The sequence below is a fragment of the Rhineura floridana genome, chromosome 6 (genome assembly GCF_030035675.1).
Source record: "Rhineura floridana isolate rRhiFlo1 chromosome 6, rRhiFlo1.hap2, whole genome shotgun sequence".
Taxonomy (NCBI): Eukaryota; Metazoa; Chordata; class Lepidosauria; order Squamata; family Rhineuridae; genus Rhineura; species Rhineura floridana.
Genome location: NC_084485.1, coordinates 48,723,119 through 48,749,074, shown reverse-complemented (window position 1 = coordinate 48,749,074; position 25,956 = coordinate 48,723,119). Strand labels below are relative to the sequence as shown.

At 41.1% G+C, this 25,956-nt stretch overlaps 1 protein-coding gene across 5 annotated transcripts in view; it reads right to left on the bottom strand.

Moving 5' to 3' along the window:
- NDRG3 (NDRG family member 3) overlaps positions 1 to 25,956 on the bottom strand; it is a 63,148-nt gene that overhangs the window by 16,468 nt on the left and 20,724 nt on the right. The window contains exons 2-3 of one of the 5 annotated variants that reach the window (XM_061631721.1): positions 22,712 to 22,816; positions 20,762 to 20,797 (exon numbers count right to left, since the gene is read on the bottom strand). In XM_061631721.1, coding sequence (XP_061487705.1) covers positions 20,762 to 20,797; positions 22,712 to 22,768 — 93 coding nt within the window. In that variant the 5' untranslated portion in view covers positions 22,769 to 22,816. Of the gene's footprint in view, positions 1 to 5,384; positions 5,524 to 20,761; positions 20,798 to 22,711; positions 22,817 to 25,956 lie in introns of those variants that run through there. The other 4 variants (XM_061631722.1, XM_061631725.1, XM_061631723.1 and 1 more) reach the window with 4 other exon arrangements.

Here is a 25,956-nt window from a genome sequence, read left to right as displayed (position 1 = left end):
TTAGAACAGTCAGATTATGTTTCAGCAATGATATAAAAAACCCAGGTCAGGCACATTTCAACAAACCCCAGCAAACATTTAAAAAAGGGATCATTTTCAGTGGATGACAAAACTTGCATAGCAAGGGGTGCCAGCTGGATCTCAAGGAAGAAATTCCACATAGTAGGTGCAACAACAGAGAAGGTCCAGCTTTATGCCCTCTTACTTCTCACTAAAATGGGGAACATATGCATTTCCTATGGTAAGGTAGAAGCCCCATCTGCAATATCTTACACTCCTACATCAGCAATTCAGGAAGCTGCTGACCGATTAGGTTAGTTTGGGCCCTGTGCATAAAATCTCAGGTTACACACCAAAGCATTCTGGGAGAAAGCAGCAACAGATCTTTGAAAAATATATAAGCTAACCATTATTCTAATCTGTCTCAAGCACTAAAAGGAACTCATAGGACTCTTGTAAAATGGATACCAGATGTAAAGAAAAACATGGTAGTCATTTACACACTAAGCACAGAATCTCGTATGAAAGCACATATGCTACTCCAATTTGGGAAGAAAACTACCCAATAAGATAGAAACATCAGCTTGAGCTACTGAAACTTAACATGTCTGAATAGTGCATTCTGAGTTATGCCTGGTACAAGCCCTATTTTGTTGTAAGGAAATTTCATTGATTTCAATGGAAATTGCTTCTCCGTAAGATATTATGCTCATGGTATCTGCTCCTCTCTCTGACAGCCACCTGGTCAGCCTCCCTCAGCCATGTGAAAAATGGTAATGGACTGCCTTCAAGTTGATTCTGATTTATGGCGACCCTATGAATAGGGTTTTCATGGTAAGCGGTATTCACAGGGGGTTTACCATTGCCTTTCTTTTAAGCTGTTCTCAGAAGCAGACAACAGGAAACTGAGCAGAGCAAAGATGCAGAGCCATGCCACAAGCCTCTAAGGCAGCCTTTCCCAACCAGTGTGCCTCCAGATGTTGTTGGACCACAACTCCCATCAGCCTCAGCCAGCATTGCCAATGGTCAGGAAATATAGGAATTGTGGTCCAACAACATCTGGAGGCACACTGGTTGGGAAAGGCTGCTCTAAGGGTAGAGACATACTTACTGTTCTGCCACTTCCAGTGCATCTCTACCACTCTCCTCTGAAAACGGGGGACACATGACACTAGTCAAACTCTGCCCCTTTTTACTGTAAAATTTGGCGGATTCAGCTCAAGTGCCTTTTTTAAAAAAATCGCTTCTAACAGATTTTGCAACTGACCGGCAGTTTAATGCGCTGGCTGTCCAGGTGCGGCCAATAGAAACACTTTGCTATAGGTGACTAGTGTGCTCACAGCCTAAGCCACATTTTCCCAACCTCAAATCTTCCAGATGTTGTCAGACTCTAAGTCCCATCATTCCTAACTGCTGGCCACACTGGTTGGGGCTGATAGGGTTGGAGGTTGGAGTCCAAGATTCATCAAGAGGGCACCAGGTTTAGAAAGGTTGCTATAACCTACCAGATTTTAAAGTGATATTTCATTCTGATTAAGACCATGGAAAATTATCACAATGTTGCTGAAAGCCAACTGTATTTTGTAAAGATGAAAGAGGTTGTGACATATCCACTACAGAAGATCTGTGCTAAAAATAAATGGCATTTAAAAAATGGCATACGTCAAAGTGTGGCTATCACAAACACTATGCTACTTGACTAATTCATACCCAGATTCTCAAAAGGACATGTTCTGCTAAAACTTTGGAGGACAAGAGAAAGGAAGAGAGTGTTCCAATGCTCAGGGGGCAGATGCAACTACAATTTTTCACTGTATGACAGTATTCACAAAAGATTTTCCTTTTCTCCCAGGCATTTTCGCATGTGTTTTTAAATTTGTATATTTGTTTTTAATGTTTTTAACTGTAAACCGTCCAGAGAGCTTTGACTATGGGATGGTATACAAATGTAATTTATTATTATTATTGTTATTATTATTATTATTATTAATAATAATAATAATAATAATAATAATAATAATAATAATAATAATAATAATAATAATAATAATAATAATAATATAGCAGCAACTTCACACACACACAACAGAGATTCTGTCAGGTTTAAATGAGTAAGGCAGGAGCAGAAAGCAGCTACAGTTACTACCAGAAGAAACAATTCCTCCATTACAATTTACTGTATGACTACTGTAGTTTGTTTTTATGGGATCTATCTGTTGCTTCCTAGCAACTGGGCTGTGCAGCTAAGCAACTGCAGGTATTTCCAGAAAGAAAAAACTGAATGGGCAGGTAGGGAAGCTACAACCTCAGACAAAATCCAGAAAATCTGAAAAGTTAAACCAATGAAAAGTAACAGTGTGAAAGAACTGATCTCCCAGTAGCTTGGAAAAAGAGTGTAAGAAAAAGTTGTTATCTTTTGGAAAGAACTCTGTGTCCATCAGAAGCAACATGACACATCTGATGCCATAATCCAATTCCTTCCTTCTCCCTATCACTCTGAAGTCCTAGAATGGACATCTAGTGGTCAAAGCACCTAACCTGGTATACCCTGCAGAGTATAAATGTGTATATACGTATATTTTCTTTTTATATGGAAAATAAGAGCTCTTTGATTTTCTGAACTACATTCAATAAATGTGGTGCTGTTACCTTTTTCCCCATATAAAAGTCTTGCTAGTTTTTGAGGCAGGACTTTATGCACAAAACCTCCTACCAATATGCCGTTCAGAGTTTTACCCAAATAAAGGTGACTGTTGCTCAGCTTAGTTATATCAGTGTACTGCAATAGGCCAGCACTTTTACAAACTCTGAAACATAAGTTCTGGTTATGTGTTGTGTGCAGAGGACAAACATGGTGAAAGTAGTCATGCAACTGTGCACTTAGTGTCATCTCTGAAGTTCCATTGCTCTTCCTGCCCCTTCCATCACCAAGTTGAGCAGAACATCTGCAGCAGGCGGCTTTCTCTAAGCAAGACTTGGAATACCGCTTTCAAAATCATATGGGGAGCCTCCACACAGGGACGGCGCCAGAGGGTGGCCAGGTCAGGCCCTGGCTGAGGGTAGCACTAGGGTGGGAGGGTAGCACTCCTGTTCAGCGATCCATGGCAGTGTCGACTCAAGACCCTGCCACAGATCGCAGAGAGGGAGCTTCCCCATACAGACTGCACGGGCCTACAACACCCGTCCGCACGGCCCCCTCACTTCTCCTGTTGTCGTGAATGCTGTGCACACTGCACACGTACACCTGCCATCAATGAATACCTGCCTCCACCCATAGAAAAGACTCCCTGCTGCAAACGTTATCTTCAACATGACAATAGCAGAAACTGGAGAAGCAGCATGACTTTGGGGTGTGCTAAATGCATGGCCCCACAGTCCCTTTCATGACACTTGCCTTATACACATGAATAATGTATGAAGAGGGCTTTAGGCACTACTGAAACTGACCAATGCTTATTTATTTATTATTTATTAATTTAATTTGTATCCCGCCCATCCTCCCAGTAGGAGCCCAGGGTGGCAATGCTTGGGTTAAGGAAGCAACATCATCTGAAAATACTGAAATTATATTGATGCTACTCGCAAACATTTCAACGAAAGATGGTGTGGGTAACTAAATGAGATTTGGACTGGATTTAAACAGCAGATGGCACCAAGCTCCCTTTCGGTTTGCAGCATTTTCCTACTTCCTCCAAGGAGACAGCAGCCCTGCCCTATAAGATTCATTAGGTGAACACAGTGTGAAGTCTGACTGCTTTCTTAAGACCAGCCTGCTGCTGCCGCCATCCCACACGAGCCGTCAAGAGCAGCTCTGACGTCTGCTTTCACATTTGAAGAGTGAGCAAGCTGGTGTCTGCTATGCAGGGGAATAGGGAAGAAACAAGTTACACATTATCTGCTGTAGGCTGCACAGACTGCAGAGTATTACACCTCCACAGTTGTTTTTAAAGATAAGGAGGTTTAATTAAGAAGAGCAAAAGATTTATCAGAAAGAATTTAAGAAGCACATCAATAGTAGTTTCCTAGTTCTGAACATGTGTGCACACAGTCTCACAATTTTTCCTATTTCTGGTATGAAAAATATTAAGCAAGTTTGACATGTGTGCAAAAGAAGTACAAGGGGATTAAAAATATATTTTGTCCTGGAGTCAAGTATGCAAAAAACCATTTAAGAAACAGGTCATTTCAGGGACTAAGGCTGCAATCTAAAACACTTACCTGGGAGTAAGTCCCACTGAACCCAATGCAGCTTACGTCTGAGTAGACATGTATTGGATTACAGCCTAAGGCAGGAAGCCTGCAGAGAGTGTTAGCCTATAAACTCTGAGAACACAGTTCAAAATCCTGTCTGTCAGTTAGTATGCATTCCATGATCTCAGCATGTATGGATGTTTCTGCATTGTAAAACTGGTGGGGGGGTGACCTTATCAGCTTCTTTAGAGTTACAGCATAATACAAGGGACAGCTCATGTCACTCATGAACAGGGCAATGAAAAACTGCATGATTGTGATGGTATGGCATCTATCATGGAAACCCTGCTTCCATTTTTAAGAGAAGATGGTTGCAGAAAAAAACCTGAAGACATGTTGGCCAATTTTGATGATGCAGAAATCAAGAGTATCCCGGCAATCAGGATGGAATAATGGGTCTGGAAAGGATACAAAACCCCATGTCAACTGAGAGGATACTGACAGTGTGTCAGAAAGCAACCTGTAGTTTTAAGGCAAAGCAATTTTAACAAACAAGCTGTCAGGCTTGCAAAGGAGGCAGCAAGAAAGATATCCATTTACCCAAAGGTGGGGAACTTCTGGTCCGTGGGCCTAATTAGGGGTGGGCCAAATTTAGGGCATTGGCCCTAAACTATGCTCACCTGCCCCATACCTGACATATGTGATAGCAGGTGAGGGACAGATGGAGATGTAGCTACCAGTGGCCATTCAGGAACCTTAAAGTGCACTCCTGATTGTGCATTGGCAAGGAGGCTTGCTGTCATCACCAGTCAGCCGACAGGTGGTGAGAGCCAGCCAACTGAGATTGGCTATGCTACTGAGTTCCTCAGCAGACTCCTGAATCAGTGCCTATTGACTTTTTGGCAATAACATCAAGTCTTGTTTGGCTAGGCTTGGATTTTCCTTTTTAACATGGCTTACTGTGTCACCTGATGCCATACTGATGTCAGGTGATTGACAGGTAGGGAGGCCTTGCCCATGTGTTGAAATGGCCCATCAAGGGATTCAGTTACCCACCCCTGCATTTACCCAAACAAAAACAGAACTACCCCATAAAATAATTAGTTATTATGCCCCATTTGATACTGTGTCTTCTCTCTGAAAATTATCCAAGCTTTTAAGAACAACGTATCAGAACAAATTCATCTTAGTACCAGACACTTAGCACACTCCAGACTCAATTGATTTCAGCCGGCTTTAAGTCCTCTTTAGCTCATTTGGCTTTAAAAAGCATTTAAACAAAGAGTTCTGCAGACATCATCTTTGGCTCCTCATCAGCAAGGAATGACTGCGATGCAATGGAACCAATCACTATTCAAGGGAGAAAAGGGTAAAATTTACAATCTATTGATCAAAGCGCTCAACAAGATTGAACAGGGACAATATTGCTTATGTTCCTTACAGTATATTGTTTTAGTCCTCTACATTTGTAGGTTTTCCTCAGACTCTCAACTGGTAAAGGAAATGAATGGTAAATTGCCAGTTCACCTGACCTGCTTTTAAAAAAATCTATTCTCAGATTCAGTTTGATGTAGTGAATAGAATATCAGACTGGGACCTGAGAGACTAGGGTTACAATCCCACCTATGCAATCATGAAGCTCACTGGGTGACCTTGGGACAGTCACTATCCCTCAGCCTAAACTACCTCATAGGGTTGTTGCAAGGATAAAACTGGGAGGGGTAGAATAATGCATGCCATCTTGAGTTCCTTGGGGGGAAATGCAGGATATAAATGTAAAAAAAAATTCACATTAACATGGCAGTGTAAGTATTTACTGCTTTGCAGCAACAAAGTTATATTTTGTTAAGTGAGAAGCTCAGATTTAAAACTAGCACACTGAACTAAAGGATTCATATCCACACAGAGCAGAAATATTAATAGAAAAACACCAGTCTATGCAAACAGGCACTGGTTTCTATGGTATTATGTATAAATAGATAAAGGTGTAAATTAAGAGTGATGCTTTGTGAAATCCAAGCATTGCCAGGAGATAAAATATGCAATCTAATGATGTAAAAGTCCTCAAACACACAGCACGCACCCAAGGACACAGTCCAGTCAGCAGATGTGTTTGCACACATCCCTATTTCCCCTTTTAACTTTGTTCGGTCTTATGTTGTCTTTTACATCAATTTTTAGACAATCACAACTGATTGCTGAAGGAGAATGAGATGAACCCTGCTCTTCTCCATAGCACACAGTGCACAAAAAGCTTGACACCACTATGAAATCAGTAAAACACTTCTTAGGTGAAGCTGGTTTTGGGAAGTAGTCTTATACACATTAGGCCAGAAGGCATCCGTAAAGCAAGCATGTATTAATTCTCCAATCCTTGCATCCTTTATAGAGTGAAATATAGATTTCAAAACTATTGGAGAGTAAAAAAAGCAGGTTAGGCTGCAATCCAATATGTGTATACTCAGAAGTAAGCTCCATTGGGTTCAATGGGACTTACTCCCAGGTAAGTGTGTGCTGGATTGAAGCCTTAGTCTGAACAAAATGCTACTCTTAGAAGAGAAACTGGAACCAGGGCAACTAGGAAGGGAGAATCTCTTTCATCAAAGTCAGATCAAAGTGGAATCCATTTAATCTGGAAAGGAGGTTTGGAAGACTAGAAAGGATAAGTCCTAGAAAGATGTTTATTTACAGTGCAGCCCTACGAATGTCTATTCACAAGTAAGCTCCCTCCCTGAGCAATGGGACATTCCCATGCAAGGATGAAAAGATAAATCTGCACATTAAAGTTTACAGCACATTTTCAGGTAGGCCATATTGTGCCACACAACTAACTTTGCTGTAAATGATGCAGATAGAGAATCCAAATTCTCCCTCAAACAGCCAATAGAAAGACCATGCCATCAGCATCCAGAGAAACTGGTTACCAGCCGCATTAGCATCCAAAGATGACACAGAAGGGGACAGTATAAAAGAGTGGTAGTTATATTGTTTTACTCTAGTAACTAATATCAGTGAGTAACTAGAACAAAAGGATATGCGTGCCATTAAGGGTGGTGATCAGTACTAGCCAATAATACTTAGCACTTGGCAGTGTTCAAAACAGTTTGCATATATTACCACCTTACAAAAGTACTGTAAGGTAAGTTACTATTAGGTCTATTGAGACACAAATTCTAAAACTGAGGTTTTTCATGAGTGGCTTTCTGAAAAAAATGTTTTTCAGTGTTATTCTTTCATTACTTAGCATGTGTAGTACATTCATAATGGGACAGGGCCCATGTTGCATGTGGGCCCTAGGCCCGACAAAATGTTGCTTACAGATACCTATTATTCAGTTAATTTACATCTGAACAGATTAAGTTACATGTGCCATCTAGGTGTCTGACTGAAGAATAGTGCTAGGCACAGATGAGGAGTTATGGAAACAAAACAGAGAGAGAGAGACCTAGTGGACAGCAGGGGAAAGACACTAAGAACTCAAAGCAGAATCATGGCCAGTGGGAGACAGACATGAAAAAAGTAGCCTTGCCTTTTCCTTTATTTCAGTTTGCTGCATTAAGGAGCAAAACTTAATGATGAATCAATATAGATCAGTACATACAGACCATGAACACTGCCTGCAAAGTCTTGAGGAGCACAAACCCTCAGTCATAAATAACCAGCACCCAGATATTATTTTTCTGAATGCCCTCACTCCAGAAGCCTTCAGTCAGCTTTCCCCCATCTGATGCCCCCCAGAAGTTGTTGGCCTCCAATCAGATCAATCTCAGTTGGCACGGCCAATGGTCAAGGATGACGAGAGTTGTAGTCGAAAAATATCTGGAGGGGCTGGTGTTTCCCAGATTGGGGAAGGCTAGCTAGATCTTCACTAGTCCCTGTCTTAACATCCTTCCCAAGTTTCATTCATGGCAGAACTGCTTCTATGGGAAGAAGGCAGGCCTCTCAAAGCACCAATTATCCTTTCCCAGCTGCCCTGGGAGAATAGAGGTGCACCTGGTTGGGGGAAGGGCAAACGTCCTGATAGTCATTCACCTTGACAGATGAGGCACCTAGAACTACACCTCTCCTACTATTACATGCAAACTACTACAGATGTTAGCAGGAGGAAAGAAATAAAAGACATTATTGCCAAGAAGTCCTTCAATTTCTGAAAATAGCAGCCAGTAGGTCTCTTGAAACAAGAAACATGCATTTTGAAGCAATTTGGAGAATGAGACATCCCCTCCTCCCAGCAGCTTTAGATGTCCCTGGAAAGTCAGGGTTGTCACTCTTATCACTAAATACTGAAGGTAACTACTCTGAAACACTGTTGGTGATGTTACATAATGTAATCAATTTATATAGAAAGGTTATAGATGTTACATTGTCAGGACTTTCACAGATACTCTTTTTGCCTTCCTGGGATCATGTATTTCCTTGCAAAATCAGTAACTGGCAAGGCAAGAGCACTAGACAGGAATATTTTAGTGTGGTCATAACTATCTTCACCCTTTCCCATGCTTAAGCACAATCTCCTTAAACTAGGGGCTGGTAACCCATGTATCCCACCCCCCATGTTGTTGTGGCTCCCCAAGACTAATAAATGATTTATTTCATTTTAATTTTTAATTAAGCACTCCCAGGGATCCCCTACTGTAATGTCTGTCGATTTTAAAGTTTTTTTAAAAAAATAGTGATCTGCTTTTTTTACTGACTGCCTTCACAGACCTCTGATGTGATACTGCAATCAAAATGTTTTGTGCCCTGAGAGGCCTCCCCAAAAGGTATCCTTTAAAAATATTTTCTTACTGAATTTTTGGATTACTGAATGTAATATGTTGTTGTTGGTATGTGTCTTCAAGTCAGTTATGACTTATGGCGACCCTACGAATCAGCAACTTCCAATAGCATCTGTTATAAATCACTCTTTCAGATCTTGTAAGTTCAGGTCTGTGGCTTCCTTCATGGAATCAATGCATCTTGTTTGGCCTTCCTCTTTTTCTATTCCCTTCTGTTTTTCCCAGCATGATTGTCTTTTTTAGTGAATCATGTCTTCTCATTATGTGTCCCAAGTATAATAACCTCAGTTTCATCATTTTAGCTTCTAATGATAGTTCTGGTTTAATTTGTTCTAACACCCAATTATTTGTTTTTTGTGGTCCATGATATCTGCAAAGCTCTCCGCCAACAGCACATTTCAGATGGGTTGAATACTGAATTTTTTTTTTTTTAAAAGTCAGAATACCCAGTGGAAAACCTTTTTGGAATGTAGCCTTGAGAACTGCAGTTCTCACCACATATCCTTCTACACTTTAGCCATACCAGCTTTGACACACAGCCCTCAGAGGAATCAAAATTCTTGTGTTGATATACAAAGCCATGAACAACTTGGGTGCAGAATAACCTAAGGATGCCTAAGTTCTTATATTCCAGTTCAATCACTGAGATCATTTGGAGTGTTGTTGTTAGTTATCCCTTGTATTATAGAGGTTCAATTAGCCTCAGCTAGAATTCAGGCACTTAGTGTCACTGGTTCCATGCCATGGAACACTCTTCCAGCAGAGATTCAGCAGACACTCTTGCTTTTGACCTTCAGACATCTCTTACAGACATTTTATGCCAACAGGACTTTGTACTGGTTTAATTTTTAATGGTTTTTTGTTTTAATGTTGTACACTGCCCTGATTTTATGATAAGGTAGTATACAAATATGGCCCCTGGCCTGAAAAAATTTAGCCACTCTATAGGGTTATGGAACTGGCTGAAAAAGATTGCTCCTAACTAATTGACTGGTAGTATTTGTCTTTGAATGTACCACATGAGAAGAGAACTGATCTCTACAAAGGTTTATGGTAATATCAATTTCACTGGTCCCTTGAGAAATCTGCATAAATATTTAAAGCTCTCAGAAAGAAACAAGGAAGTCTGATCCTCAGCTTTGTATAATTTTGTCATGTACTGTCAACCCCATTTATGGTTGGAAAAACACACTTTAAAGCAATTAAAATGCACATCAGTAGACTACAATTTCAACTCATTTGAAATGTGGTGTTGGAGAAGAGCTTTGCTGATACCATGGACTGCAAAAAAGACAAATAATTGGGTGTTAGAACAAATTAAACCAGAACTATCACTAGAAGCTAAAATGATGAAACTGAGGTTATCATACTTTGGACACATAATGAGAAGACATGACTCATTAGAAAAGATAATAATGTTGGGAAAAACAGAAGGGAGTAGAAAAAGGAAGGCCAAACAAGAGATGGATCGACGCCATAAAGGAAGCCACCGACCTGAACTTACAAGATCTGAACGGGGTGGTTCATGACAGATGCTCTTGGAGGTCACCGATTCATAGGGTCGCCATAAGTCGTAGTTCACTTGGAGGCACATAACAACAAGACTACAATTATTCCACCCAGAAGCCTCTAAAATTCTGAGTCATTAATATGTTAAAATACATCTGGCTTTTCTGTTAGCATATTAATTTTCCTTTCTTCCAAAATCCAACAATGACGCAACACAATAGATGTACTCAAAAGAATACTGATGGATTGGAATCAATGGAAGTTAGGCATGTTACTAGAAGTTTTAACTACCAAGCTGGTGTTACTCTACCACATGAAAATGTCTCAGCTGATCCATACAGAGATTTATATTTCATAATTCAGTTATTTTAGATACACTTTCCAGTATATCACTTACTTGGCATCACTGCTACAGAGAAGAGTTTCTAGGACATGAAATATTTCACATTTTCAAGAGAAAGCACCATATTTTCAGATGATAGCACTGGAGGGAACTTGACAAATGAAATTCATCAGCACCAGTGTGAAATTTCTGGTAACCTTGCTTCTTCCAACCCTGTACTGTGGATGGTATTAGAATCTAAACATTTAATGTTAATCTTTGATCACTTCAAGCTCAGGGCTTTCAAGATGCTTCATAATAAGGTTTGCTGCAAGTAATTTGTCTGAGCTATCATTTAAGACTGGAAACAACCTTCACACTAAACAAGCACAAGGAGCACTGGAATATGACACAGCGATTGAGGCAGATTAAATATATCACTGGCAGTAATCTCAGAACAGAGACAGTAGACATTAAACTCTTAACGGCAGGCACAATAATACAAATGCATCCATTGTTTTACTAGCTGCATAGGTCATGAACCAACATCTGTCCATCCACAGATAACCCCTAGATATAGTTTTATCATCTGCTCAGGTAGTAGGACAAGTTGCTATATCCTCATATTTTGGGTGTGCACAGGGATAAAAAGATCTTGAAAAGTTTACATAATCTGAGCTGGGTTAGAGTACCTTGATAGTCCATGGGTCAAGAGCTGAAAATTGACATATTGGTATCATGTAAGGTGGCAAAACTTCATTGTGACTTTTTGAAAGGTGGATTGTATTTTCATGTGCTAGCCTGTTCTGACTGGTCACTTAAGCTTTTTATGACATCATCAAGTTGGCTAAAGCCATCTTTTTCTAACTAGCCATCTTTCCTAACTTTTCTAATTTAAGTTGTAATGTGTGAATAAAGTGTCAGATTTTAAAATTTAAAACTGCATTGGAAAGCTAATTCTCTTACAGATAACGAATTGTAACAATAACATTATCCATTACCATTTTTGTGGTACAAGATCTCATATGACACTTTACCTGATCCAGATATGCACTTAAAGTATATTAGATAATTGTAAGGTACACTTTTACCTTTCCAACAAGCCATAGCATGAATAAACTAATTTTGATATACCATAGTTAGACACATTTGAGTACATCCATGTTTTATGTAATTTTACCCAAAGTATGGATAACAGGTAACTTAATGTTATTGCAAAGAAACATCTAATAGTTTTGCAAGTTCATCAACAGTTCAGTATGCATGTTATTTGCAAATGTCAAAATATCATTTCACAACTGCTAATATTTAATCTTTTATTGAATTTAATTTTAATGTTAGTAACCATTGCAGTAATTTTCTGACTCCACAGGTTCAACTGTGATGTCTACATCTGACTTTTTCTGATTGCTACATGACTGTAGTTTGAACATAGCAGTGCAAGTAAGTCCATTGGATATGCATGAGCAGTTTGGCAGTTGACAGGAATGCACACACTTGCATGACAACAACTCCAAAACTGCTATAAAAAAATTAACCTTTTTCTTGACTTATGGCTTGTACCACAAAAACAGTAATGGATAACGTCATTATTGCAACTAGCTATTTGTAAGAGAATTCATTAGCTTTCCAATGCACTTTGTTCACACATTATAGCTTAAATTAATAAAGTTAGAACAAGATGTCTTTGGCCATTTTGATGTCATAAAAAGCTTAAGAAACAAGTCATAATAATAATAAATAATCTTTATTGCATGCTTAGCCATGGGCCATGTGCAAGAATACATGTTAAAACATACAAACATACATTGATACGTATCACCTTACAATTTACATTTCTTTGGGTGACTCATTCATGGGGGAGACACTCTTAACATAGGAATCTCTCATTTTTTGTGCTGCCATGGCAAAATTGGCAACCGCTAGTGATACATAATTACATTCATCCAATAAAAGCATTATAATCTTTTCCCTATCTGAATAAGGCATTAAAAGGTTTAAAAAAGTGGATAAAAATTTCCGCCTAGGATTGTCATAAAGTGGGCAATGGAGTATGTAGTGTGTAATGTCCTCTATTGCCATGCATCCAAAGATGCATAGACGTTGAGCCACTGGTATGCCTCGATATCTGCCTTACAAATAGGCCGATGACATAACTTGAAAGCGCAGAGCTGTAAAGGCTCTTCTAATGTGGGCTCTGTCAAGTGAGTCTAAATAATTTGCTAACGTGTGATTAAGTTTAATATGAGGGTACCATGTTGAAAACCGGGCCATCACAATTGAGGCTCAGACCTGGGCTGCATCACATTCATAAATCCAATTGCGGAGAGCCATTTTGCTTAAGTCTAAAAGTTTATCTAATGTAAGGTCGTATTTTATGAGAACTGATTGATATTCCTTCGCCCAACCTCCCTTCGCCATTTGTACCTGCCAACATTTCTTAGTCATAGATGTATTATTCATATTAAGAATTCGAAGCCAGTATTGTAGGTATGCCATATCTATACGTGCCCTTACTGAGGGGAGTCCCAGTTCAGCTCTCATGTGGGCAGCCGGAGTGCCCGGGGGGAGGCCTAACACTATCCTCATAAAGGCGTTCTGGGTGGGCTCCAAGGTGGATCTAGCGGCTGGGCCCCATAGTTCTGCGCCGTATAGTATTTTAGCTAGGATTTTAGCCTTTAATATTTTAATCATAGGGGGAATCAATTGGCCCCCTCGCGTGTAAAAAAACTTTTTGGCTATACCTAGGGCGCGTGCGCCTGCTGTGGTCACTGCTTTTAACTGTGGGGTCCAGGAATGGTTATTTGTCAGCAATATGCCGAGATATTTATAGGAATTAACCTGCTCTATTGGGACCCCGTTTAGTGACCAGGAATTCTTTGCTTTCATATGTTTTCCACTCACCATGACCTTTGATTTAGAATGGTTTATCTTAAGTTTCTGGGACTGACAATACTCTTCCAATTTATGTAGCATTCTTTTAAGGCCTATTTTGGTTTGAGAACATAAAACCACGTCATCAGCGTATAGGAGGATGGAGATTTTTTCTATTCCAATAGAGGGTGGGAAGAAGGAGGGAGATGATAATGCATCCACTATGTCATTTATAAAAAAATTGAACAAAAATGGAGCTAATAGGCACCCCTGCTTTACTCCTCTGAATACGGGGATTTTCGTTGACAAGATGCCTTTGATCCCTTGTCGAACTTGGATGACATTAGATTGGTAAAGGGCCCTGATCAACCATAGCAATCTTTGGTCTATGTTAGTACGGGCCAATTTTCGCCAAAGCAGCTCTCTATCTATTGTATCAAAAGCCGCCGAGAAATCTATAAAGGCGATGTATAAAGATGAAGAGGCTTTTGAACTGGTATTTCTTAATAGATGTTGTAAAATAAATGCTTGGTCGATAGTGCACTTTTTGGGTCTAAAGCCAGCTTGTGCATCGTGTATTATTGTTTCAGTCTCGTCCCAGTCCATTAATTTATTTAACAGAAATCGGCTGTACAGCTTTAAAGATACATTTAGGAGGCTTATAGGACGGTAATTTGCTGGATTTGCAGGATTACCTTTTTTAAAAATTGGTACCACGATGCTGGTTAACCAGCCCTGCGGAATATTTCCCGTGTTGTTTATGTGCGTGAATAGAGAAGCTAGGAGGGGTTCCCACCAGGACAAATTTTGGGTAAAAAATTCAGGGGGAAGCATGTCCTCTCCTGGAGCTTTCCCAGCTTTCAGAGATAATATCAGTGTCCCAATATCGTGTGTTGTAACTGGGGGCCAAGGTGGTAGATCATCCAACGCTTTTAAGAAACAAGTCAGAACAGGCTATCACATGAAAATATGATCCAGAGACATATTCCTTTCAAAAAAGTACAGTGAGGTTTTGCCACCTTGGAAAATGGAAATGGACTGCCTTCAAGTCGATTCTGACTTATGGCAACCCTATGAATAGGGTTTTCATGGTAAGTGGTATTCAAAGGTGGTTTACCATTGCCTTCTTCTTTTGCCACCTTACATGATACCAATTTCTGGTCTGGCCCATATACTATGAGAGCAAGGACTTGAGAATAAGTCTAAACTGCAATAAAAAAACCCTCAATCCACTCCCTCCAACAGCAAACTCCAGTAATAAATGCCAAAAGAAATGTAGGCAAAATGGAGCCACTGGAAAAGAAGAGCAAGGTATCCTCATGCTTGGGAAAGACCATCATTTTTATAAGTATAAAGCATCTTTTAGAGGAGGGAACCCAAACATAGCCCAGTGAGGACCAAGCACACTCAGCAGCCACAGACTGTAAGAAAAGAAAAATGAAGCTGATAGATGAGGCTGAAAAGCAAAATATCCTGCCTGGAAGGAATGTTGTTGTTATGTGCCTCCAAGTTGACTTCGACTTATGGTGAGCCTATGAATCAGCAACCTCCAAGAGCATCTGTCATGAACCACCCAGTTCAGATCTTGTAAGTTCAGGTCGGTGGCTTCCTTTATGGAATCAATCCATCTCTTGTTTGGCCTTCCTCTTTTTCTACTCCCCTCTGTTTTTTCCAGCATTGTTATCTTTTCTAATGAGTCATGTCTTCTCATTATGTGTCCAAAGTATGATAACCTCAGTTTCATCATTTTAGCTTCTAGTGATAGTTCTGGTTTAATTTGTTCTAACACCCAGTTATTTGTCTTTTTTGCAGTCCATGGTATCCACAAAGCTCTTCTCCAACACCACATTTCAAATGAGTTGATTTTTCTCTTATCCGCCTTTTTCATTGTCCAACTTTCACATCCATACATAGATATCGGGAATACCATGGTCTGAATGATCCTGACTTTGGCGTTCAGTGATACATCTCTGCCTTTGAGGACCTTTTCTAGTTCTCTCAGAGCTGCCCTCCCCAGTCCCAGCCTTCTTGTGATTTCTTGACTATTGTCACCATTCTGGTTAATGACTGTGCCAAGGTATATATAATCCTTGACAAGTTCAGTGTCCTCATTGTCAACTGTAAAGTTACATAAATCTTCTGTTGTCATTACTTTAGTCTTTTTGACGTTCAGCTGCAGTCCTGCTTTTGTGCTTTCCTCTTTACTAGAAATCTGAATGGGACCACTCCATTTAGGAGATAGGATCCACTGCCACATTTTGTTGCAAGTTCCAGTTGCAATATTATAAGGACAAGCACCATGCTAGCTGCACTTCTTGTTCGACATATTAGTAATTATGTTACACAAACCCAGATGCATTGAATTGTCATTAGAAGTCAAAGCTACTCCATACAATACAAATATGAGTTGACAGGTTCTCAGCTTCATACATAATAAGCATCTTCAAGTGGAAACACGCCATTGAAGACATTTTCTTCTGTCCAGTCGGGACAGAACAGGCCAAGCAACTATAATTCCTCAATGCTGTTTCCAGCCAGGGAATAAGAAACGGTATAAACATTGTTACTTCTCCTGACTCTACTGGGCCAGGAGAAACAAATCTCAATTAGGCTCCCAGGTGATATGTGCTGCTTATTGTGGCTCTGCTTCCTGCATCTTCTAGACTCAGAGTCAAGACAGTGTGTCAGCTATAACACTTATATGGTGCTCTTTCCAGCCTGGAGAACCTTGATTGCATCCAGAAAGGGGTGTTTTCACTTATCTACCCATCCATAACAATTGCCACTTGCCCACGCTAGCACCTATGGATTACCAAAGTCTGCATCTAGAACCATAATTTGTAAGCAAATACTAAACTGGAAATCACACTTAATACATTAAAGGGTCATCCGAGGAAAATAAAAATCAAGCAGTTATTACATCAGTATCATAAGACTTTAGATAAAAAGGGCATCATTAATTATGAATACATTCTTTTCAAAGGCCAAGGACAAACACTTTTATGGGGAACGGGGCTTCTGCCAGAGACATGGAGCCTAGACAAAGTGGAAATGAAACTGACTCCTTCTGTCAAGTGTTTGTTGCAAGCTGAAATCTCTTTCCAGATCAACTCCAATATTGTCTTGGTGAATAGACCAACAGATAATCTCAATGGTTCTGTCTGACCTTAATCTATAATAGCCCTCTCAACACTGACTGATCACATCTTCTATATAGCTACTATTAATATAGCTACTATCAATGATTTTTTGAAGCATTCTTGCATAAACTCCCCCCCCTGCCCAAATTTTTTATATGCCATCTTGTGTTCATGGAACTCAAAACCAGGGTTTTCACGTGGGCTCATATCCAGACAACAACCAGACCCAGAATGGCTTAGCTTCGATATGATTGCAGCCTCATGTGCCTACAGAATGTTCCCTGGGTCTGGTCCTATTTTCAAAGTCAACGCACTAAGCAAAGGCAAGCTTCATGGCATTTCCTGCTGGTCTAAACCTAGCAGAGGCTTCTAAGCATATATGTTCAACAGATGCACACTAACAGCTGTTTTGTAGAGTGGACCAAACTTAAACAAGCAATCTGCAGGGAAGTTTGACAGATGCTGCTGCCTGGGATGCTGATGCCACAGAATGTAATTCATTTCCAGATTCTTGTGACTATTAACTATGAGAAAGAGGATTAGCCAGGCAGATTCAATATTTGACGGCTGAAAGGGTTAAGATGTAGTTGCAATGCTTGGCTCAGTTGTCCTCTTCTTTCCCTCTCAAATTTCCTTTGAAGCTAGGTGCAGACATGTCCTCTTTCTTTTCCATTATCTAATTGCCAAGACCCTCTGCATCTCTTCCTAAACCATGGTGTGCCCACATGCCTTTTGAAAATTGGTGCTATTCTAATTGACCTAGGCATGACAGACCATTCGCATTGTGTCTTAGAAAGTCAAAAGGATATCATCTAGGTTAAGACATGGAATGACACTGCCCAATCAAAGACATGTACATTTGCTTTTCCAGTAAGGCATAGATCTTACTTGTGCAGCTCTTTAGGTTATCAAAATCACTGTAGCCTGAAGCAGCTGAGTGAGGGATGTGGGAAATTTTAAGATTCACTCTTGGCCACATGATCCTTCTTAAATATGTTGTAATTCATGCACAGTGTTTAAGCTATGTGCATAAGGCAACTGAAGTAGATAGACAGTCCTTGGAAGTTGTCATATCTATCATATAACAGTTCTTAAGATAAAGCTTTATCAATATATATACAATAGACATAGCTCAATGTTAAGAAAAGCTAAAATTTAAAAAGTGACAGTAAGGAACATCCTGTTCAGTGGTTGCTATGGACACAAGTTCATTGCTCATCCACTCTAAACAATTAAGAAAAAGGTAACAAGCATCGCCTGGTTTACGCTCACTTCATGTCACATGCACCAGTTTCTGTTCTACATTACTTAGTGTTTGCACCTTGGATAATTTTCCTAAACTCTCAAATCTAGTGTGCATTCAGTCTCTCTGTGCCTGCTGTGTTGAGTAATGCTGGGATGAACAGGCAGTTTCCTTGTGTGTTTCTTGCATTGAATTCACATTTGTGCAACACTGAACAGCACACTGGTCCAACAAATGAATAAGCGGAGGGAGCTCCAAGCCAGCGTAAAGGAGAATGATCAAGTTCATTCATATGTGATGTGAGAGCCCTGAAGTTGAGATCTTGGTTTGCACCAGGTTCATTTTTTCTACTACTCCCCTTTAAGTTCGAAGTTCCTTTAAGTGTGGTAAGTCAGATATTGCACAGATGCCACAAGATGTTTGTTAAAATTCACATTAGACTCTTATTGTTTGGCAAGGCAGCTGTAAAGACAAGCTTGTAAACCATGAGTAGAGTGGCATGTTCTACATCAGGTGCAAACATGGCACTATCAGGCAGTAGTATAGTGGCAAATTTAGAAGTACAGGATCCCTTCATGAGTCATGCCACACTCCCTCACAGCCATGTCACCTTGCGGCCATGCCTCTCTTCCGCCCACCACTCCCCACTGAATTTGTAATAAAAAGTTGAAAATAAATACATAATAAGAATAAAATATTTAAATTTTAAAGATTATGCTTATTACTTTCAGTTGTAGAGCATGAAAAATTAAGACTGGTGCCAGGGGCACCACTCACAAAATGGCCACCACAGGGTGTGTGGCATAGCACACAATGAGTCTGCCAGGGAGGCACATGGCACAGCACAAAATTAGAGTACAGTAGAGCCATTGCTGCCCCCCCCCAATCACCTCATGCTTACCCTACTATGTCCTGCTGGTCCTGTTTGTGGCAATCTCTCTCTCTCTCACACACACACACACACCCCACACACCCCACCCCCCACACACCCCCACCCCCCACACACCCCCACACCCCCCACACCCCCACCCCCCCACACCCCCACCCCCCCCACACCCCCACCCCCCCCACACCCCCACCCCCCCCACACCCCCACCCCCCACCCCCCACACACACAAGATGCCGTTGTCTAATAATAATAGTAATGGTAATGGGTCTGACTGGCCTTCTGGTTGGGGGAAGACTGGTTGGAGATTATTCTGTGTCATAGAAGTCCATGTGGGGGTTCATTGCTAAATGGTAAACTTGAGAATATTCTGAAAAAACATAGGAGCTGCTGGAAAACTGCCTAAAGAATCTGATCCATTGTTCTTCTAACATAAGTTTGTTCGTGAAGTTGGAGCTACCATACAAAATGGTGTGCATAGTGAAAAAATCTAATTTTGATACAAAAGTTTCATGACTCAGCATGTACAAACTCAATCCCACCAAGATTAAAAGGAGAGAGGGAGAGAAGCAGCAATCCCTTTCCTGCCTTGCAGTTCCTCCTATGCACCTCCTCTGTGTCCCTGGGAATCCCCTTCACCCAATGCAAAAGGAAGGGGGGCTTCATCAGATCCTAGAAGGGCCACCAATGCAGTACTTGGGAAAGACAGAACCACTATTCTCTCTGTATGGAGATAGAGTAGGAATTGGCTTTCAGCCTTGCATTTGCTCTGAAGGACTCCAGCATCTTCTCTAAGAATCTAGTTCAGTTTAACCCTTAGAAGGCGAACCACCTGTCTTACCTCTCTGAATCTATCAAAGCAGGAGAAGCCAAGGAGGAAAAAAACGAATTGGAGGGGAAAGCACGATCAAAGCTGGGCCACTGCAATATTGTCCACTCCTCAGCTCCTGCTTTGAGAGGCACAGAGAGAAGCGCTCCATCCTGTGGCTTGGCCTTCTAAGGGTTAAAATGAACTGAACTAGGTTCCTAGAGAGAATATGAATTTGGGAGTGGGGTAGGAGGAGGGGACGGTGTCCTCCAGAGCAATTGCAAAGCCTGTAAGCTGCTTTTTTTTTTTGGAAGAAAGCGGCTTCTGTATCTTGGTTGCCTTCCTTGCTCTGCCCATCTCCCAGCTAGCTGGCTGGATTTTTCTTGCAGCCACCAAGGCTCCTGTATTAACTGCATGCCAGGAGCAACCTCTCTCGGCAGCCTCTCACTCCCCCTCCCACTCTTCTTGAAGCTGAAGGGACCCATTTGAGACCCACCTCCCAAAAAACTAACAAGACGACAACCCCCCACAACCCAGGGCCAATACACCACTGATATCAGGCCAGGCCACAGATTAAAATAAACTAGCTACTCCCTATATAGGATTTTTACAGCATTGAAAATAACACTTTAGAATTGAGCATTACAAGCCTCTCCCACTTCACTGGTTCCTGAGATGCTGGACTTCAAAATATTTTTGCATCTTACAAAGGTAACACACAGCTGTAGTGATTTAGCTTTATAGTGGTCCATAAGCCCATGGCAATCAGCTCCAGAATCTGACCCTTAAGACCTGGTGGCAGACAGGTCCTGTTCAACACACACTGTTGAACAAACTGTTAAAGGTACAAAAAAACAAGCAGAAGGTACATGGGAGCCAGTGGCCTATAGGTTTTTCAAGTTCTCTTTCCTTTTTTATACACTCAGATGAGTAACTCCTCGACAGAAATCCATTGCCGTTTTCCAAGAAAAAGCTGACAGTGCATGCCCGCTCTGGTTTCAGGCACTTACCTGACAGTCAAAGTCCTGGAAGTTTCGAGCTGAATTCTGTCAAAATAAGAATAAGAGCCAATGAATAGCCCAGATTCCAGAACAGTCTAATAAACCTTGCTCTGCAGATGAGTTTTCTGAAAAAACTGCTCCAGCATATCACTCTGCAGCAAACTATAGCCAGAATTGAAGCTTCCTGTACTTATCAGTAAAAATAAATGCACAGAAAGAGGTCATTACAATAAGCTTTCCTCCACTCCCCCCAACTGCTGAAGTCAGAAAGCAGCATATCACGTGTTGTGGTACAAACCGTCAAGAATAGGAGATGCCAGTGCAACAATTTCATATATGTACACATTTATAGGTCCCAGATATAATCATTTCCAAACACTTTCAAGCATAGGCACACCTATTCATTTTCAAATGTACTGTAAAGGCATCCTTCAAAATCATTTCCATCCCAACATTCTCTTATCTGTACAGATTATGACTCGGTGGCGCTGTGACTCAGTGGTACAGCAGATGCTTCACATACAGAAGGCTCTAGGTTCAATTCCTGGAATCTTCATGTAGGGCTGGGAAAGATTTCTCTATGAAAACCTGGAGAGCCACTGTCAGTCAATGCAGAAAATACTGAGCTATATGGACTAATCAATGGTTTGCCTCCTATGTCCCTACTACTTCTTAAATAGGTAACAGAATTTGATGCATGCATTCAGCCTCTGGCTACTATGCAGTTTATCACTAGATCTGGTTGTGGCTTTCTTTCTACATTTATATAAAACTCCTAGTTCTCCTACATTTAAAAGAGAAAATATTTTTAAAATGTATTTTTTAGCACCTGGAAGCAGGGACAAAGAATATGTTAAAATAGTAGTGCAAAAGGAAGACACTGTAGAGCTTGAGGAAAAATGGACAATGTTCAAGGCACACTGTAGGCTAAAAAAGGAAGAACATGGAAGCAGGACTAGATTTTTCCAGAAATAGCTGGAAAACATTGGCTTGTCACTATATACCACATAGACAAGTGAATGAGTGATCATGTTATTCATACACACATATGTGCTTGCACACCCCAGAAAGTGCACGGAGCTGAAATGTCAACCAAAGTGACTTCTTCAAAATTAAAGCTGAAATGAAAGAAATATCTCAAATTATGCACTAAAGAAAGGCTGAAACCATCAATTAATAGGCTGGATCCAGAAAAGAGTGAGCAGAATTCCACTCAAACAATGGGGCTTTTCTGGCTCCTCCCCACACTACAGCCCCGTAATGCACTACAGCCCCTCCCGAAGCCACTCTTGAGGGTCAAGGAATGGAGAAATTGGAAGAATTCTGAAGTGCCTTTCCACTCACATTAGACACCTTTGGGTAGAAAGATACTGTGTATATGTATTATTACTTTGCATAACGTATTCTGCTTATGCTACTCATAGGGAGGGGCAAGGAACTATGCAAGGCATGGAAGCTGTTTACCCTTCCTGACCAGTGAAAACCCTCCACTGGCTTTGCAGATTTCATTAGACACTGGCTTGAAAGTATATAGACAACCTTTAGAGCCGTTCTTATCTATTCTGTGCCATTGATGTATGAATGCAGTGGACTCTCATCCAAAAAGCTTATGTCTTTTAAGGTGTCATGAGGCTCTTTATTATCAACGCATGGCACTTCACAAAGCAGCAACTGAAGAAAATTACCTATCCCAAGAAGTTTGCAATGTAAAATCTGCCGAAGGGCAGACAAAAGATGGAGGTGGCAAACAGGGATAACAGTAAAACCAGGGAAGAATTTGTGTTCAGTCATATTGAAGCTATGGACTTTTAAAAAAAATTAAGAAGAGCTTCTCAGATTGTTATGTTCTGTTTCTTAACACCAAAGAGTACAGAATAGTAAAAAAAACAAAAACCCACAGCTGACAGAGAACACAAAATTAGAGCTTTGCTAACGCTCAAACACAGCCAAAGACATTACCTTATCATTCAGGAGGGGCTTGATCTCTGTCAACTGGACGTCTTGCAATTCATCCATGTTTCCCGAGAACACTAAAGTTAGCTTTGAAACAACAAAGTGCTCCTGCTAAAAGAGAGAGAGAGAGAGAGAGAGAGAGAGAGAGAGATTAAAATTACACCATTGAAAGAGATCGCAGGATTTTACAGAATGAATTTAGAGCATGGAAATGAATGAACTAGGCACTTGAACATAGTGACAGAAGAGCTTCAAGCCTCCTGAAAAGAAAGACACCTCTTCCCTTCACAATGGCACACTGAGCAAGACATTATTTATGCCTGGCTGAACCACAAAAAATGATCTCTCCAGCAAGGCATCCAGCTCAATGACTGCAGACCAGAAACCAATTCTGACACTCCATTGCTCTCCGAGTTCTCTATAGTATGTGATGCAGCTTGCCATTTATAAATTTCAAAATGCATTTATATAGAATAAAAAACATATAAGCTGTATCTTATGTTTTGTGAAACAGAGGGTATCCAAAGCTAAGAGAAATGCACAGAACAAGTACATAATCATTAATCCCTTTACCTTCACAACCATAAACCAAGTTGCTATGAGAACTACATATGCCTTTCTTCTAGGGCAGGAGTGAGGAACCTGTGCCCCCTTCCCTGAACATTAAGAACATATCATAAGAGCAGTCCTGCTGGATCATGCCAATGGTCCATCCAGTACATCAGACATGGGCAACCTTTTTGGCCTGATGGGCCAGATCTTTATCTCCCCCACCCCCAAGGGCTGGCTTTGACAGATGGGAGGGGCCACCCACCTATCAAAGCTGGCTCATGGGGTGGGGGAGGGAGATACTGTCCCAGTGGGATGAAACTTCCCATGCTTCAGCTGATGGGGGGGTCAATCCTGCATTTTGCAGCCGCAACTTTACCTGCACCACACCTGATGACACATCACATCATGTGTAGGGTAGATGGGCATGGCTTGGGCAAAATGGCCTGGCGGGCCAAATGGGGCTTGTGGGCTAGAGATTTCCCACCTCTGTAGCATAAAATCCTGTTCTCACAGTGGCTATGGGAATCCTGCAAGCAGGATATGAGCACAACAGTATGCTGTTGAACTACGGCTCCTATCATCTTTGACATGCCATTTGGGGCTGGTGGGAGTTAGAGTCCATCAACCTTACTCTAGACATAAATGATGATGATGAATTAAATTTATTAGTCACTTTTCTTCGTAGTTGTGAACCTGAAGCAATTTACAATCAATAAAAAGATTTAAACCAATATGAAAAACCTAAAATGAATTAAAAGTTTCAAAACACAATGCATAAATATGGAAGGCAATGGAATAACCCACCCCCTAAAAGCCTCTTTTAGGATCACACTCCATCTTCTTCATTACTTATCTCTTCCAGATTTCACAAATCACATGTTAAAATATTTTATATTTTTGAAGAAGTCAAATAAGTCTGTTTCCTAGACACCACAAGCCTGGTGTTAAACTCTTCAGAACATGCAAAGTGTAGGCATTGTTGCAAAGCTGCTATTTCTTTAATAGCTTCTCTTTGTTCTGTCTCCTTTTGGTGGAATGATTTACTAAGGAGGCTTATAACGGTACCCTCAGAAGCATCTCAATCCACAATTGCCTAAGAGTTAAGAACACTGTAAAATGCAACTTTTGATATTAATTTGCAAATTGTTTATCTTACAAATAGCAAGCAGTTTAATGTCCGTGAACATCACAGTAGTTTATGTTACATAGCTCCCTTTTGGGAGATCATGGCATGGCAGTCTCTGCACTGCCCTTTATCAGCCCAGCTGGAAGGTGGGCTGGAAGTGGAGCAACTGGGGGGGGAGCCTCAAGACGCTGCTGGCACCAGCATAAAAGGGAAGTTGCTAACATGTCAGAGACTGGTCCCAAGCAAGGGGAGTGGAAAGTGGAAACCTTGGGTTAAGTTAAGGAAGGATGGAAGACAGGAAGCTCGGGAGGGATGGTAAGCAGAATGCAGCTGAGTGGGAAAGAAGAGAGACAAGGAGCACTGATGGCAGAGAAGAGAAGGGGGGAAAGGAGAGGCACTTTACCACAGAAGGAGGAGGAGGGTGGAAGCAAAGGGAAGACACAGAGAAAGTGGGGAGCCAGAAGAGATTGGAAGGCTTGGGAAGGGCCACTATGCCACAAAGACTATATTTAAAAGAACAGGATTCAGTGATGAAAAGGGTACCGCAACTCACAGGTAGTGTCTGAACTGAAGACACCTGTGGGCTCTAAGGATCCTAGGGACTTTAAGAAAGGGTAGGAAATTCTTCACATCTCTTTGAGTTTTAGTTGCAGCTAAATGTAGCCCAGCAGAGCTTTCCTGAGTGGTGCATGGGCTATTGTCATTTGGGCCAAGTGACACCCTCGGAAGCCAGCTGTCACAATTTGGGAGGCACTTTAGCGACAAAATTACTCAAATTCAGACTGACTTGGATGCCACAGTAACAGCAAGTCCAGTAGATGCTCCCAGAGCACTGGCCGTTCCATCTGTACTGGATCAGTCTCAATACTGAGGCCTGAGGATATGGACAAGCTGCTTGAAGAAGTGCAGCTGATCACCGGCCCCCTTGATCCTTGCCCATCTTGGCTTCTTAGATCTAGGGGTTGACTGGGTGGGTCCAGGGAGCGATTAATTCTTCACTGGAGGAGGGTAGAATATCATCTGCCTTGAAGGAGGCGGTAATACACCCTTTCCTTAAGAAGTCCTCCTTGGACCCAGAAGTGATAAATAACTATCACTCAGTGGTAAATATCCCTTTTTGGGCCAAGGTGCTTGAGAAGGTAGTGGCGGTCCAACTTCAGGCATGCTTGAAGGAGACTGAATATCTGGATCTATTTCAACCTGGCTTTAGGCCCAGTCATGGCACTGAAACTGCCTTGTCGCCCTGGTCGATGACATTTGTCGAAAGAGAGATGGGGGAGTGCAACCCTGCTCATTCTTCTTGATCTCTCAGTGGCTTTTGATACCATTGACCATGATATCCTATTGGAACAGCTCAGGGAGGTGGGGGCTGGGGGCACTGTACTTCACTGGTCCTGCTCCTATCTCCAGGGACATTTCCAGAAATTAGTTATGCGAGGCTTCTGTCCAACATCATAAATTTAATAAATAAAAATAAATAAAACAAAGTTCCATCTTGTCCCCTATGCTATTTAACATCTATATGAAGCCGCTGGGAACAGTCATCAGGAGTCTTGAAGTAAAGTAATATGCA